We start from the raw sequence: 16,933 nt of genomic DNA on the forward strand, positions 1-16,933 counted from the left end.
ATTCAAGGATTCAAAAGTGGTTTGATCTTATGTAATGAATCCACTTTATCAAGGAATGACCACCATTTCTTTTTTACTTATTGTTCCAAGGTCAACATAAATCATTTGGCAAATGTTAAAACATTAATGAGGTACCTTTGAATACAGTTCTTTGTAATTAAGCAAAATATTTTTTACTTTTTCTGAGAGAATAAGAATTTCAGTATCACAATGGGGAAGAGTATAAGAATAGCATTAGTTGTTTCAGTAAATCTAAGACTTTAGAGATTATTTAAATATAGTAGTTTTTCAGGAATATGGATAAAAAGGAAGACAAATGGCTTTTCTTGGAAACAGCACTAAGAGATTGATCCCAGCGTTAATGAGGTTTAGCTAGAAGAGTGTTAATTATGTTAATTGGTAGATCTAGAGGTAACCCTGATGCATTTAAAGTCCTTTATAAAAAAATATTACTAATATCATTAATGTTCATTCTCTTTGATTCCTTAAGAGCTTTCTGTGCTATTAGGATGGAGTCTCGGGGTGCTAGCAAAAGCACTTTAGCTGATTTGTTGGTGACAGTCTGGTGCTGTATAAGAAAGGCTAACTGGTTTTTCATCAGTTTGCAACAAGAGTTCAAAAGCACAAGTTCAAGTTTGTCAGGCTTTCCATTAATACAAATGCAGAATTGCTGCTGGATGGAAGCTGGGGGAAGCTGGATAGAAGTCACAGCATATTATGGTTTGTGAAGCTTGCACTGTGCTTTCTGATGTTGACTATAGCTTCTGAAATTCAGAGACAAATGTTTATCAGTTTTTTCTGGAAAAAAAAGAAGAAGTTCTGAGGCACTAGTACTAATTGTGCAGCGCTATCACTACAACTCTTTTGTTGTAGTGAAAAAGTTAAAGTTGAAGTTATGCCATGTTTTTACTTCCTCTTTGAAGAATCCACCTTCAGGTCAAGCATTACCATTCCTACTTTCACTATTCTGTAGATTTTCTGTTAACCACAACTTTCTTTGCTCAGCCCCTTACTTCAACTTCCCTTATAGTGATTAAAAATAAAACAAAAATACTATGACCTTGCATGGTCATCACAGCCAGGATTGTTTTTCTCTTCATGACCTAAATGATGCTTAACTCACCTGAGGGCAAGTGCTTCATCATCCATGGGAATGTTTGAGGCAATCAGAACTTGATCTTTATGGATTAACTCCTTCAAGAAAATAGGGGAGGAAAGAGTGATATTTAACCTAATACTACAGAGCCACCATTTCTTCATATTTTGTACTTCCAAATGGCATGTAGAAGTCAATATTGTGATTGGTGCAGCAGAAGTGACAGGAGTCATTTCCATGCTGCAGTTGGGAGAATGCAAACACTTTCAGATGTCTTTCCAGAAGGGCAAAGGTGAATACTGGGCATTTATCAGTGTGGGCCAATCTTAAATTGTGTGAAGGAGGAATGGAAAACGGCATGCTATGGTTAAATTATAATGAACTTAGATTTCACATATCAGTAATTCGGACAAAATATTTCTATATTATTTCACCAACCTAAGAGGAAGGAATATGTTTCCTTGCATATATTTCTTTTGCCTAGTACAGAGTTCCTAGATATCAGGTAAAATTAAAACAGTCTTAAAGAGTCCTCTGTAAAAAAGAGTGCACACAAAAAACTATGCAGCCTTACACCAGTTAGTCCCACCTTTAAGGTGGTGATTATTTTTCATGCACAACTTATAAATCCCATATGTACACAAATTCTCTGATCTATATTTCCTTAGTTTTGCATTCCAAAGGGAGAAAGGTGTATTAGTAAGAGAAAAGGAGAAAAAAAAAAAAAAAAAAAAAAGTAAAAAAAAAAAGTGCTTCACACTTCACACTTGCAGAAAGAATACGTAGAACTATATGGTGTTACTTCCTTTGGATTTCTGGTGGGCTTAGAGAATCCAGGAAAGCAGATTTTTATGTGACATAGTACATTAGTGAAAACAGAATTGCTGTTAAAAAAAACACACAAACAACACACACAAAAAATCTAAAAAAATTACCCTCTTTGTCCTTCATATTCACTTTGAATTCTACAAACTGGTGGAAGAAACAATTTCATTTGACAGATTTCATCAACTAGAGCCACTTCAATGCAGTTTGATATTTACATAGAGCTGTAGGTCAGCTCATGCTAACCACATTCTCACTACCTTCCTTGGTATCACAAATAGCTGCAGGAGGTGTGAGGCAGGAGGTGCAGGAGGTGCAAGGAACTGTTGAAGAAGAGTAAAGATATTACTAGGTCTCTAATGGACATCATTACTTCAATTTGGCATACTAAAAAACATTGTACTTCCTGCCTCCACTCCACATTTCCCTCAAGAAATGTAAATTTTCTTTTATCCATTGTGATTCTGGCCTTTTGCAAGCAAATAGTATTGCAGATAGAAAGCTCTTCTTGCCTCCTTCAGTCTTTTAATCTATTTAGGTGCGAGTGTAAATTAGCATCAAGTTTCCATACCCTATTTTAAAATATCTCGGACCTTTAACTCAAATAAAAATTTATCCATGCTGCCCACATGTACTAACATATTAACGACTGGTTTCACCACAAGCTAATATGGGATAGGCATGCTAAGGTAATGGATGCTGAATGAAGGCTACAGGGTGCTTGGAAAAGGTTATTCTGATATAAATTAGTTGCAACAAAATATTTATTTTTAATTATACTATCTGGTGTATATTACATATATGCTTCTGTATAGAAGTTTATAATGGGAAATTTTTGAGTCTTGTGTGGTAGTTTATTAATGTAAACGTCAAAATCTATGATTTGCATTTTGGGAAGCAAAAAATGCTCATAAATAAAAGGATATTACTGTATTTCTGGGAAGCAGATCCTCTAGTAACTGGATCTGCTTTGATATGGCTTTTGTCTTTCATTAGCAGAATGAACTGCCATTTACAACAGTGATGTAAATATTACTGAATTCATGTCACATTTTAATTAAGTATTTTAATGTAATTGCTTCATCCCTATCAATTTATACTTGATAGCAGAATGCACTTTATTTTCATTGGCTATTTTCCAATGAAGGAGATGAACAGGAGAAAAAAGATTACTACTGAAGATAAGGTTAGCAGCTCTGAAGTGTTATCTCAACCAAATAGTTTAGAAACAAAGTCACAATAAAATGAATATCTTTAGTTAATTCGCAAAGATGGCACTGTGTATTTTGTATGAAAGAGTCTAAAATACTTTTTGTCTGCTCTCTGGCTTAATTACATCTGTCTGACTTACAGTCACAGATATATTGATGGAACTGCACATTTTGTCTGGACCTAGTTCCCTAACATTTGTGATGACCAAAGGACATTTTTTCTCAATGATCATCAACCTGTGTTTATAAGCTTACCTTGTATTCCAGGAATTTCATATCTGCATTTAGCATTGTAAATAACAAGTATGTAAGCTCCTTACAAAAATCATACATCTATGAGTACACATGTAGATACATATGTGCACTAAATTAAAATGCATTTTGTGTTTTCATGTGATACCATAGAACGAAAAAGACATAAAATTACAATCTGTAAGCAGAAATAAAGGTCATATATTACACTAACATTAAAAAAACATTGAATTTAAGGTATTTCAATAAGAATGATTTTAATAGAACTGCTTTTCTTTTGTTTGTTTTTCCATACTTTATACTATTTGGACTGCTGTTAATGGGAATCAGGATAGAGCCTATACAAAACACAAAATCATTATTAAAAGCTCCCAGTAAAGAGAAAGCATAAAATATCAAATGAGCCCTATTACATTGTATTCACCATAAATGGATGATCCTCATTATTGTCAGTTGCTGTTAAAACATAAATATGAGGGGAAGTTGCAGTATTGCACGTTTCTGCAAAGCTTCATGCAAGCCTAAATCTATAATTACTTGAAGAACTGTCAGAAGACTTGCAAGAAAGAAAAACTGAAAAGCAAACAAATTACACCAGAGATAACTTTTATGTTACATTCAGTTTGCTTGTTATAAAGCAGCATGATACATGATCAACCATTCTTCATAATCTACAAACTTCATTTTAGAGCTTTTTGTAACAGGCAAAATAGGAGAGCTCTCATGAACTCAGTTTCAACAGATAACATATACCTTCATTTTGATATGTGACAGTTACTGAAAAGAATTGACTATGCATTGAAATGAGGATGTACATTGGGAAATGTACTGTAAAATCATAAAAATAGTTCATGTTTATCTTGAAATTAACAATTTTGTGACAATTTATCCCGAAATTAACAATTTAGACCATTTTTTCGATAAAGCATCTGTGGTTTGAAAAACCCTTCCTCCCTCCCTCTCTTTCTTTTTTTCTTCTTTTTGTCCTTCCTTCTTTCCTTCCTCCCTGCCATATTTTACAAAACCCCCACTAGACACTTAATACAGTGATGCTCAAATAGGCTGTTTTCCCACACCACGGACTGATGGCAGATTTACCTCATATATAAAGCAAACAGGAAACTGCTAAAACTCTTAACAAAGCATAAAATCCATCTCATTTGAAGTGTTACTCTCAATTAATAAAGAAGGGAACTTTTAGTTATCAGTGTTTCACTTTCCTAAATTTGAAACCAGACTGCACTTTGAATCACATTTTTTTTTAGATTCTCTGGTTGTGAGTTTTGAATGCCAGTCTGTACTGTTACTCTGCAGTAGCTTACTTGCAGTCTTTAGCTTCTGTTTCTGTTGTTAAGGAATATCAAGGTCATAGATGATTTTTTGGATCCAGTCCACAAACATAGTCACCCGGACGTACACTCCTGGTCGTTGGGCAAGTGCACACTTATAGCCAAATGATGTTACCCCTACCAAAACCCATTGGTTACCATCTTCAGACATCAGAGGGCCTCCTGAATCTCCCTGCAATATGCAATTCAAAAGTTAGAAGAGTAAACAATTGTAAAGCCTGGAGCAGAGTTTGTTTATGATATTTTTCGTAATTGATCATTAATAATAAAAATTGTGTCATATACTTTGGACATCAGAAACATAATCAATATGGATTCTTCTATATAGAAAAAAGTCTTGAAATAATCGATTTACTTTCTTTTCCTTTCAAGACTGCAATTTTCAGCTCTCATCAGTAATCTAGATACAGGACTAAGTTTCAAAGGATTATAATATGAGGAATGCTCTGAAAGTAATGCCTGCTATTTTATTATGCTGGCTCAGGTTGACATCAGAAACAGATGTTGGTGATATGGTAGTAAAGGCTGAACATTCCCACTAGTGTCCTGTTGCACGTGACAGATGGCAGCAGCGGAGCATTCTGACAGAATGGTGTCTAATGTGGAGGTGTGGATGAAGCAAAGGAGTGTCACTGAGTTTCTCATTGCAGAAAAAATGTCACCCACCAACATTCATCGATGGTTGCTGAACATTTATGGAGACCAAATAGGAGTGTTAGCACAGTGAAAGTTGGACTGTGTGGGCAATATTTTCCTATCAGTGACACATAGCTGCTGTGAAAAAATGGGCCACTTCTGCCGATGCAGATTTTTATGAGCATGGCATGCAGAATCTTATTCAACACTGGTGAAAATGCAGAGCTGATGCTGGTGACTGTGTTGAAAACAGTATTTTGTAGCTGAACATTTGCTCTATCAAATACTTTAATTGTGTCTATTGTAGTTTCTGTGGAAATATATAGGAGACATTGCTTTCAGAGTATTCTAAGTACATTTAACCCTTCACCTTTCACAACGCCTGGGTAAGTGTGTAGCATTATTTTTTAGCTGAATCTATTTAGCTAAGAGGCAGTTCCATTTTCTGTTCTTCCAGAATTTTGATAATTTCAAATTTAGTGGAAATTATTACAAGATTGCCAGAAGATGAAGTTTTTCTGCCACCTCTTTCTCAATAATTTAGACGTTAAAGAATTACAGAAGTCTGCAGGCATGTCCAGTGCTCAGCCCATGGGCTGCACGTGATCTGGGACAGCTTGTAATGGAGCAGGTCCTTCTGCCATACCATTGTGGCAGAGCTTCAGCGCTGCCAAGTGGCCTAACCGAGCCCTGGGACCCAGGGAGGGCACAGTGCAGTGCTGACAAATAATATGGCACTATACTTAGTTAGCAAGGAGATCATATCAGCTTTCAAAGATTAGAATTTGAAGACAGTATAGGCAGAAATGTGCTTCCAAATTCAATATATATCAAGGAATGCTTCATAAAGACTCAATAGTGAAACAGAAAAAAAGGTCTGTTATCTCAATAATGTATTTAAAAAAACCTGAAAGCTCAAATGAATTCTGTTATAAAAGCTAGTTCTGTGGTAGCAAATCTGATTGATTGTAAAAAAATCCATAGCTTTTATTAATGGTGAGTTTATTAAACAGTGTATGGAACGCATGGCAGATATAATGTGTCCTGTTAAAAAAAAAAATAAAAAAATTCTAAAATCAATTTATGTCATCAGACCGTAGTCAGGCAATCTGAAGAGAAGTATCTACTGAATGGAATTTGGAGAGTAAAGCTGCTAATTTCCTTTTCTTTTCTCTTTCTTTCTCTCTCTCTTTCTTTCTTTCTTTCTTTCTTTCTTTCTTTCTTTCTTTCTTTCTTTCTTTCTTTCTTTCTTTCTTTCTTTCTTTCTTTCTTTCTTTCTTTCTTTCTTTCTTTCTCTCTTTCTTTCTTTCTCTCTTTCTTTCTCTCTTTCTTTCTTTCTCTCTTTCTCTCTTTCTTTCTTTCTTTTCAACTCAAAGTGAAATGTGGTCATGTCTCTTTATCAGGTTTTTGTAAGACCTGTTTTATCCAATAGAAATATCTCTCACTTCACAGTCACAGTTTCTTCATGTTGTTGTTTGTTGGTAAGTACATTTGTGAACAACTGTTATCCAGGATGTAGCACAGGAAGCACAATATTTCATCAAAAGTCCCTGATGATCAGCTTGAGAACTCACTAGGAATGCCAATCACTGCCCTTGAATCAGACTGATGCATTAGTTTCACAAAAACAAGGGCAAACATCCTATAAGTTTTATGTTTTTGTAGTTGTTTTTTAATGTTTTAGTGAAAACAACAACAACAACAACAACAACAACACATTCAAAATATGTCTTGTTACTTATTTACATCAACATTATTATATATTTTATGCATGGCCCACGACAATTCCTTTTTGCTTAGTGTGGCCCAGGCAAGTCAGAAGGCTGGACTCCCATGAAATAGAGTGTGGGAGACCAAATTTGATTCATACTACAGACTGAGTAGCTTTGAATGTCTTGCTCTGATGAGAAGGAAAACGATAGTTTTTTATTGTCTGGTTTGAAGCCAGTTAATTCAACTAGTATTATTGGTGTCTTCTCATGGCCCTATGAAGGGAACTTTAAGGGAGACTTCTGTGGAGACTCAGTCATTAAAATACTTCAGCCTATAACTGTAGGGCATCTACAAAAGTTCAAAGGCTGTGACAGCAGCCTAGAGGACAAAGCAGTATCAGGACTCACTTGTTCCTCTATGTTTATGGTTGAATGGTCATTGATCACAATGCTGGTCACTTGTGCTCTGTATCAAATTACGGTGCTATAATTTTTCATTTATTTATTTTTTTAAGTTTGAAGGATGAAACACATGAAGAGAATAGGAAAGTCAGAGACACTGAGGAAAAGGCAAATTAAATAGGTTTGTATATACTCCTGCTTGACTAAAGTAGCCAAACTCACTGTGCATGATAAAGATTTAGGGTCGTGATAATAAAGCAAAAGCAATTATGTGAGGATGCTCCTTATCAGACTTGAGAAGAACCAGGCAGTCTCCATGCCATGGACTCCATATTGCTGGAAGAAAAATTAAGTGTTGGCCAACACTGTGCTCTCAAGGAGAAGCGGTACATAAAAAGCAGAGCTAGAATGGACAGGAAAGCCTCAGGAAGCAGTCTATAAGATAAATGCAGAAAGGCAGCTTCTCCAAAATACTGTGGTGTCCACTTATAAAATGTTTCTAGAGCCTACATATTCTGGGGAAAGATATCATTGCTCTTCTCCTTTCACTGTAAGAAGCATTTTTGAGATTTTTTACCTACTTATTATTCATTTCTCTGTATGCTACGTTTTTGCTGAAAGTCTTCCTCTTTCCTCCATGGGATTACTCAGCAGTAATTATTCAAAGCTCAGTATATAAATGTCCAGTCCACACATTTATCTCCACTTTTGTTTGTGTTGAGATTGTACAAAATAGTCTTTTATCTTTACAACGTGTATTCTGATAAAGAGCTAAATACTGTGCATAGAAATAATATTCCTATACATTGATCATCCTGGTTTTAATGACTGGAGTATCAAAGAGCACTTTACTACATAATTAGATATGTTGTTTGCTAGCAGTGAGAATTAGTCATTTATTCTTACCTGACAGGAATCTACTCCTCCCATGTCGTAGCCTGCACAGATCATATTCTCAGTAATACTATATTCTGGCAACCACTCCTGGCATTTTTCATTTAAAATGAGAGGGACCTCTGCTTCTTGCAATATATTTGAAGTGGGACCTGATGAAAATACAGAGTACATTTACTCGATGCATTAAATATGTATAACACATTCAGAACACTGATAGCTTTGTTCTTGTTCCAATATGTGGGCATGTTACTGAACAGCAGGAAGCCCTGTCAGACTACTGTATTATTCAGGTTTATGCCCCTGTAACACAATCACTGATTAAATGGTGCTCATTAACTGAATCCTGTCTTTCATTTGCGTAATGGGACTGAATTTGGTTGTAATTAAATGAAAGTTACTCAAATCAATGACTATGAACTTACTGTAGAGAGATCTAAGAGCTAATTAAAGACTTAGAAGCCTTTCCATTGTTTCCACACTATTCATTGTGTATCTTTGATTCCATATTTCTAGTTTTTACAAGCATTTCTATTACTAGTTCTTACTTGAAACTTAAATGCATTTCTACATGCAAACATGTACAAGCAACCATGGAAGTGAAATTGAATCTTTACTATTTTACAGAGACTCCAAATTTGGAGGATGTGATATACAAATAGAACGTACATATCACTACACTCAGTATGCTTGGCTTCTGGGGAAAATCACTGACACACTGTCAAAAGCATGAGTCTTCCTTCTTTCTGATCCCTTCACACCCCCACTTATCTGGAAATAAGATATTCACATTCTGTAAATGGAAAGTAGTCCTCATAACTCCTAAGCAGATGCAATAAGTTCTTTTCTTAATCTAATGATTGGAATGTATGTATTTTTTCTAATAAGTATGTTGTAACTTTAGAGAGGAAATGGTGGGGAATGGTATATTACAAAACCTTTTTGTAGAGGAGCATATCTCTAACCTGTGTGACCTTAGCAGCTCCTGTGGAATCAGTAGCAAATTTTTCCAGCATAATTTACCCACCTTCATATCTAATAGCACCCCAGCCAGCAATGGAACAGTTAATTCCTGGTAGAAACTGTTGATCTTTTTCTGGTAAGCAGATAGGTTGTATGTAATCTGTGAATGCAAAATAAGCAATCAATTTCAATCTCTTTCCTGTATTCTGTTTTTTTATGAAGTCATAAAAGAAAGTATTCATTAATTCAAATTCATTTTTGGAACACAATAACCAGGAAGTAGTGGATGGGCTCAAGAATAGACTGTACAAAATGTACAGCCACTCCATCACCCCCATATGGTTAGCATATCTAGAGTTTAGAGTAACATATTCTGTGGGAAGATACAAACTCACTTACCTGTATATTGAACTTTGTATTGGAGATGCATCAGAGCAATATCACTGTCTTTTGTAAGTTTGTTATAATGAGGATTTATAATTATTCTATCAATGTATTGAACTACTGTTGAAGTGTCTGTCATATTCGACTGGTCATACAAACCAAGAACTGCTTTCCACATATACGGTTGTAATTGTCTCCTGGAAGTTACGAGAAATATTCATAATTATGAATGAACATTCTGAAAAATATGTTAGATAAAATGCACATCTTTAACCTCATTATAATAAGTAGCATGCCCTCACTTTCCCCAAATTAATAGGAGGTTGTAGTAGATGTGCTTACAATTTTGTGAATTATGCTATCTTAAACATCCATACTGTAGAAGTATGTGATTGACTTTTGATGTTAAGCTTATAATGCATTATTTATAAGAAATAATCATACAGCAGTGCAGTAGAATAAAATGCATTAACTAAATTACTGTGTCTTGGAAAGAATACTGCTGACTGCCCACAATGCAATTAGCATTGGTCCTAGTTAGAAAATTGTTATGGAATTATCTAAAGAATAATAGATTACAATGTTGTAGAAAATACTTCAGCTCATTGACTCAGAAAATTGGTCCCTTAATTTTTTATCTAAGTTGAAAAGGATAAAAGGATATGTTTATACAACTGTGGTGTAAATCTACGTGCTTTTTTTTTTTTTTTTTTTTTTTTCTGAGCCATCTATGGTGGTTTGAAACTCTTTCTAAGCTAGTGAACGTATGTATTTGATAGTTTTCTAATCAACCAGTTCACTTTTTTTTTCTAAAACATTATTTCAGTCTGCCTGTTGTAATGAATTGGTTTCTGTTTATCTTTTTGACTGACATCTGGAGGTTGTCTTGTCCTAATTTAGCATTTCAGTTAAATATTCAGAATTAAGAGGTCACTTAGAGGACTAGAAGTTAAGCTGTCACTTAAAGGAAAACTCCAGCAAATTCAAGGCAATAAAATATATATCTAAGTGAAAACAGAAAAGTGAAATAGGTGAAAAGGAAGCACCAATATAAGTGTGGATTTATCATGTGCAAACTAACAGAGCTTGATCCCCCTCATCTTTGTGTGGAATATAGCTCCTGTAATGCAATGAGGAGGCATTCTTATATTGGCATAGTCTCTCTAGTATTATTATTTAGCTATTTATAATGAGAAGTCCAATATAATTTTGAATAGTAGTGTTTGTCTTTTGCTACTGCAGTTTCTGAGTGCCTTCTTTGGTACTAGTTTCTATTACAGACATAATGGAAGAAATCTTAGAAAATATTTAGATATGCATCATTTCTTTGTGGTACAAATAACATCATATTGGAGGACATTCCAATATTGCTTAATCAATATATATATAAATCAAGATTAATTCCAATTATACACAGTAGATCTGGATCAATCTGTGATACTTAACAGGTGGAATGGGAAACACTGAATTTATCTTTCTGAGATACCTCATCCTTTAACCACTACATACCATCCTCTAACCACTAACAGAGATTTCTGTGAGTAATGGAGGCCCACATTACTTATAGGTAAAGTAAGAATACTCAGTATTGATGCCATCTATTTTAAATGTTCATTGTTCAGAAAATGGCTCTTGGTTTCCATGACTGTCTGCTTTAAAATAAGGACTGAGGATTTACTAGTATGTAGCAGAGACTTTACCTCAGCTCCACTTGTGATTCAAAACATAGTAATTAAACAGTGAGGTAGTTATTATTTTTTTATAATAGAATCACAAATTATTCATTATCTGATACATCCTTAGTCAATCTGCACATAAAGCCAGTGTTTCGCCTTCTATCTTAAAATGAAAAAGATGTATTATGGATATCATTTGACCATCTCGACTAGTCAGCAGGATGCCCTGCAGTCAGTGGAGACAAAAATGCCCTTGTGACTCTGTTATAATTTCATTTCAAACATGTAAAAAGCCTCAAAAAATGCCTCCTACCAATGATTTCAATGTGATGCTTTGAAAGTATGATTTGCTCTGTAGAAGACCGACCAAAGGCTCAAGATTATACCTCAGCCCATCTTTTCTGATAGATGTCCACCATTTGCATACTTGCATGTTATGGGAGCATCAGAATGCATTAACTTATGAGTACAATGAACATTACCCATATACACAGTGTGCTGCTGTCACCAGCCATTCCTCATTGATAAGGGAGGCTCCACAAACGGGTCTGTATTGAAAATGAAGCGAGACAATCCAAGGCCAAGCCTCTCTTCTGGCATCACTTCCACCTACAATCCTTGTTCCTTTGTTTTCAATTTCCAGGCGCTTTCCACAAGCTAAAATAAATGCATACATGTATTTTAAATAACAAAATGCAGATCTGTAGAAGAATGATATGCTTTATTTGAGTAGTTAAATTCTTGGAAAAATAGTCTTTGTACTACCTGACCCGCTATTCAAAAATACTATTACTATGGAGAGAAGTTTGGCATTTTATAGCTGAAATCAAGATGCAACTTCATCACTTGGATTTAGATGTTTTATGTCCTCAGATATTATTTTTTTTTTTAATATATATTTGCTTTCAGTATAGATCCGTCTCCAGTGTATACTTAACTCTGAAAAGAAGTGAAGATTGTAAATTTTGCTGTGTTTATATCATTACACGTATAGCTTTTATAGTCCATTTCCTAACCTTTCAATTCAAACTATAAACATTAGGCTTTATGGACTGAACAATCTGATTTCTACGTGAAGCATTCCCAGGGTAAATGTACTTACGTTTAATGCTACACTGCAGATGAATCACCAGGTTGTTTAAACAGTGTTCTCTAGAAGGAAAGTGTAATTAAATCACGAGTATCTGCATACCAGGTAACTCATATATATAAAAGTACATAAGTTTCATTTGCTTATCTAATATTTAAATATAGCATTTTGGCTACATTCCTATGCTATGATAATAGTTTAATTGTAAATACACAGCATTATATTATATTTAAGATGAAATGTACATGTTGTACTTTGATGGACACAGTATATATTATGGATATAAAAATAGATTCCCCTTGTATTTTAAGGAATGAGCCATCTGTCTGTGACAGATTCTAAGTAAAACTGTAACTGTATGTCATTTTTTCTACCTTTTGATAAGTTTGCAGTAACTTACCACTAGAGATCAGTGTAACCAAAGAATTTTGAAACAGTTTGATATCACTGTATCTTTTTTACTAAGATTATAGTGCACAATAAAATATATAGCTGCATATAGAGGGGAAGGAATTATTTAGCAGAGATATAAAGCCAGAGCCTGAAGAGCATGAAACCACAGATCAAAACTACTCAAGCATTGCTGATACCTAGAGGTTTTAAGATTATCTTCATAGCTTGTAATGAATCTGAACACTTGGGACAGTGTGTGTGCTAGCAATTTAAATTGGATACACACAGAAATATATCAGGAAAAAAAAAAACTCAGCTAAGTGATAAGTCACAGTATGCATTTCTACTTCATTTTTTCAAAGAGATAAAAGGAAGCATTCTTTAAACATAATATAGCATTATACATCCCTAAATATGTTTGCACTAAAATTTGGCATTTTTTGTGAGAGAAATAATGAGTGACAACTGAGAAAGTGAGAACATGTTACCTTTCGCTTCATACCTGCCTAATTAAATCTGCATTATGGTGAGTGTAAAAGAGTGAAATACACCTCTTGCTCTATATCTTATACAAACTAGCCAATCTAATATCCTATATGTCAGATTTGTCCCTATCCATGGGGCTACCTCCCACCATCAGTACCTACTAATTGCTTAATAAAAGGTACTTTATGGGAGTTCACTTTTTTTTTTTTTTTTTCTCTTTGGAGTAAGTTTCCAGTATGAAAACCATTTTCTTGCCTGCATTTCAATTTACCAGTCCTCGGTCACCTCTTGCTTAGCTCAGGAGAGTCCAAAAGGCGGTAGAGTCACACTACATTTACTGACTACCCATCCTATATACCCCTCTGAGTGTCATCTGTGAAGGAGCATGCTGGGCAGAAATCCGAAATCTATGAACATGGTGTCAGTTAGGAATGGCAAAATAAGTAAATAAGTAAATAAATAAATAAAAATGCCTGTAGCATCTGCTCATGTTTATCTTCAAAGCAGAATTTTGGCCCATACAAAGAAATTCTGCCAAGAAATCTGTTACCTAATGGCATCAGAGAACAGATATGCTGTTTCTGTAGCATATCTTTCAGGTATCTTCAAACTAAGACCAAAGGCAATGTGAGAAATACTTTTTCTAATTTGACTTTTTAATTATCAAATCTATGTGATCGTCCTAACACATACTGCAAAAGCATGTGAGACTTTAATGTTGTCACCCTGTAAAATGATTTCTATCAGTTTTCTAGATGAAAAATATCTATCCAGATATCCATTTCATCAACAAAAATACAGCTAAGATAAAAAAGTTATTCCATTCACTCCTGCATTCATTATCTTTAAGTGTTTAAGAGATATGAACAGAAGATATCTTTAAATCACTGCTGTTGTTTAAGATCTCTTGTGGTTATTTTTATTTAGACGTATTCATGAAAAAATGAAAAATAACTTGCAATGATATCTCAATTGTAAAAGATCCTTTCGCCACCAGTAAAAATGCAGATTATAAATGGATTAGCAGATTATAAATGGAACAAAAAATGTATATTATATATATAATATTATATATGTATATATATATCAATAATACATCATATCAAATTAAGAATTCCCATCACGTGTCACTGCATGGTACCTGAAAGAACATGGACTATTGCCATCCTCAATATCATTTCAGAATTTCAGCAATTATGAAGTAATTTTCCGCATCTGTGCTTGTGGTAGGATTCTAGGATAATGTTTATTATAAACCTTCTTATAAGCAGAAACTTAGTAATTGAAATCATTATATAATGTTTTATTTGATTTTGGCAATCCTTTTTACTTTTTGGAGGTGTACAGTAAACCCCAGCATTTCCTGTGCAAAAATTACATTTTCATTTAATCTACAAGAAACACTGCTAGTTTGTATCACTTATCAGAATCACTTGAGGTGTTATTTGGACTGAGGAAGATAAAGATGCAGTGCATTCCAAGGATCATCTCATCTAATGATTCAATTCTAAATACATGACATGAGAGTGACATGTGGAATAATTTTTGAATGAGATTAATTTGTCTAAACATAGATGTGGCTGGTGTCCTAAGTGCCTTATTGATAAAGTCAATGGATTACAAAATGTGATTAATCTTATTCCAGAAAAGATAGCTTGATGAATCAGAACTTGGAAGCACTTATTTTTCTCATTTGATTTTAGACAGAACCAAGAGTGATATCTCTTATATAACTGTGTCGGAATGCCACTCAACTTTTATCTTTCTATTGGTGTTTAAGTTGTGATGTATTCATAGTTTAGAGATCTCTAGATAAAAAACATTTTATAAATAGCATTTACAAACAAAACGTGTATGTAAAAAGAATTTTAAAAGTAACAGTATTAATCATTCCCACAATAAATATATAAAAATGTCACATAAAATTATACTGAATGCTAAAAATGCATCAAGCATCTCTCTCCATTAAAATCTGCAATAGGCAAACAAGAATGGAATGTGGAAAAGTGAACTGCCCAACAATATATAAAATTCAGTAATAGATAAAAAATAAAACCTATTTTAATGGTCCAGACCTCATACAGAATCATGTTAGTCTTCAGATAAACATAAACTAGAAATTATTGTATAAATCATAGTCACTGTACTTGCAATTATCCTCAGCATGAAGAAGCAACCTCACTCTACTCACTTCTTTGTAAATATTAGGCTGTGATTAGCTACTTCAGTGATGCTGGCAAATGGACCATCTCCAGTGAATAATACAGTTGATGACATAATTGAATTCCTGGAAGGAAAAGACACACATAGATATTTTCAGAAATTTATGCTGTTTCATTGGTAGACGACTGTTTGGGAAATGATGATGTTTGTGGAATTCACTGCAGCATTTTTCAAAATGAAATAATGACTATTTATCTGGAGATCTGCGAGTATTGAAACTTTCACAGATTAAAATGTGACATGCCTAACTTCATTTACCTTATTCTAAAAACTGCAGTGCTACAATGATATTAAAATAGAGAGAAAACAATTCTTTTAACGAAAGTAAATTAACAGTTTATCCTCTTTTGTGCCTCAATGAATGGTTTGCAATACTGATTCTTTAATACATGGAGGCAGATGTTGGTGGTATGGTGGTAAAGGCTGAAGCTTCTCAACAGTATCCCATTACATGTTGTAGCTGTGCAACCGTTGGCTGCAGAGGTGAGGTCTGACAAAACGGTGTCTGACATGGAAGTGTGGATGATGTGAAGGTGTGTCATTAATTCCTTTATGTGGAAAAAATATCATTCATTGATACTCATTAACTTTTGTTGAACACTTATGGAAACCAAAGAGTAAGCATAGGGAGGTGCTAGGTGGTACATTTCAGTTGTAGTTTTCTGTGGAAATAAATAAAAGGCATTATTTTTGAAGTGACCTACATAAATGCTGAAATTTCTGGATTACAGGTTGGATCTTCTCTGAGATTTCCTTTATCTATAGTTACTTTATTTAGCTTCCTCATCTTTCTGAACTAAAATCTAAAGTCCTTTTTTGAGAAAATCTTTGGTAATTTCATATGATTCATTTGTTTTCTTTGAATTCCTGAGATGCACACAGCTGGAGATTCCTAAATGTTATCAGTGATTGCAAAACCAAGCTTCTCATCTTTCAATTAGCATATTGATAAATAATGAGTGTTTCTGTAAGTATATATAAGTATACATGTAAGTATATAATCATATACTTTTCCTGGTGCAATGCAGTTCAGTAACAGCAATGTAGTTCGTTCTGCAGCTCCAGCAATTCCAGGTCACAGTTCTTAAATATTCCTTGATTCAAGGCATTATCCAATACATGCTTTTGGTGTACTCAAGACAAAATGTTCTAATAAGACTGCTTTGCTAGAACTGATTAGCATTCAAAATACAGTTAGTTTTTAAATTGAGGGAATAAGAACAGCATATTATGATAGATTTTAGCTCTAGTAATCTAGTTTCAAAATCATTTCAAAAGAAAGGAAGATTAATGCCATGGGCCAGATCCTAAAGGTGATGTGTAATTTGAGTTTTCACTGGG

At 34.1% G+C, this 16,933-nt stretch overlaps 1 protein-coding gene across 1 annotated transcript in view; it reads right to left on the minus strand.

The window, feature by feature from the left end:
• Positions 1-4,734: 4,734 nt before the first annotated feature.
• TMPRSS15 (transmembrane serine protease 15) overlaps positions 4,735-16,933 on the minus strand; it is a 53,428-nt gene continuing 41,229 nt past the window's right edge. The window contains exons 21-27 of the mRNA XM_072356038.1: positions 15,561-15,656; positions 12,503-12,552; positions 11,883-12,057; positions 9,740-9,921; positions 9,405-9,500; positions 8,390-8,529; positions 4,735-4,905 (exon numbers count right to left, since the gene is read on the minus strand). Of these exons, the coding sequence (XP_072212139.1) occupies positions 4,735-4,905; positions 8,390-8,529; positions 9,405-9,500; positions 9,740-9,921; positions 11,883-12,057; positions 12,503-12,552; positions 15,561-15,656 (910 nt within the window). The remainder of the gene's footprint in view (positions 4,906-8,389; positions 8,530-9,404; positions 9,501-9,739; positions 9,922-11,882; positions 12,058-12,502; positions 12,553-15,560; positions 15,657-16,933) is intronic.

This window comes from Excalfactoria chinensis, chromosome 1, assembly GCF_039878825.1.
Source record: "Excalfactoria chinensis isolate bCotChi1 chromosome 1, bCotChi1.hap2, whole genome shotgun sequence".
Classification (NCBI taxonomy): Eukaryota; Metazoa; Chordata; class Aves; order Galliformes; family Phasianidae; genus Excalfactoria; species Excalfactoria chinensis.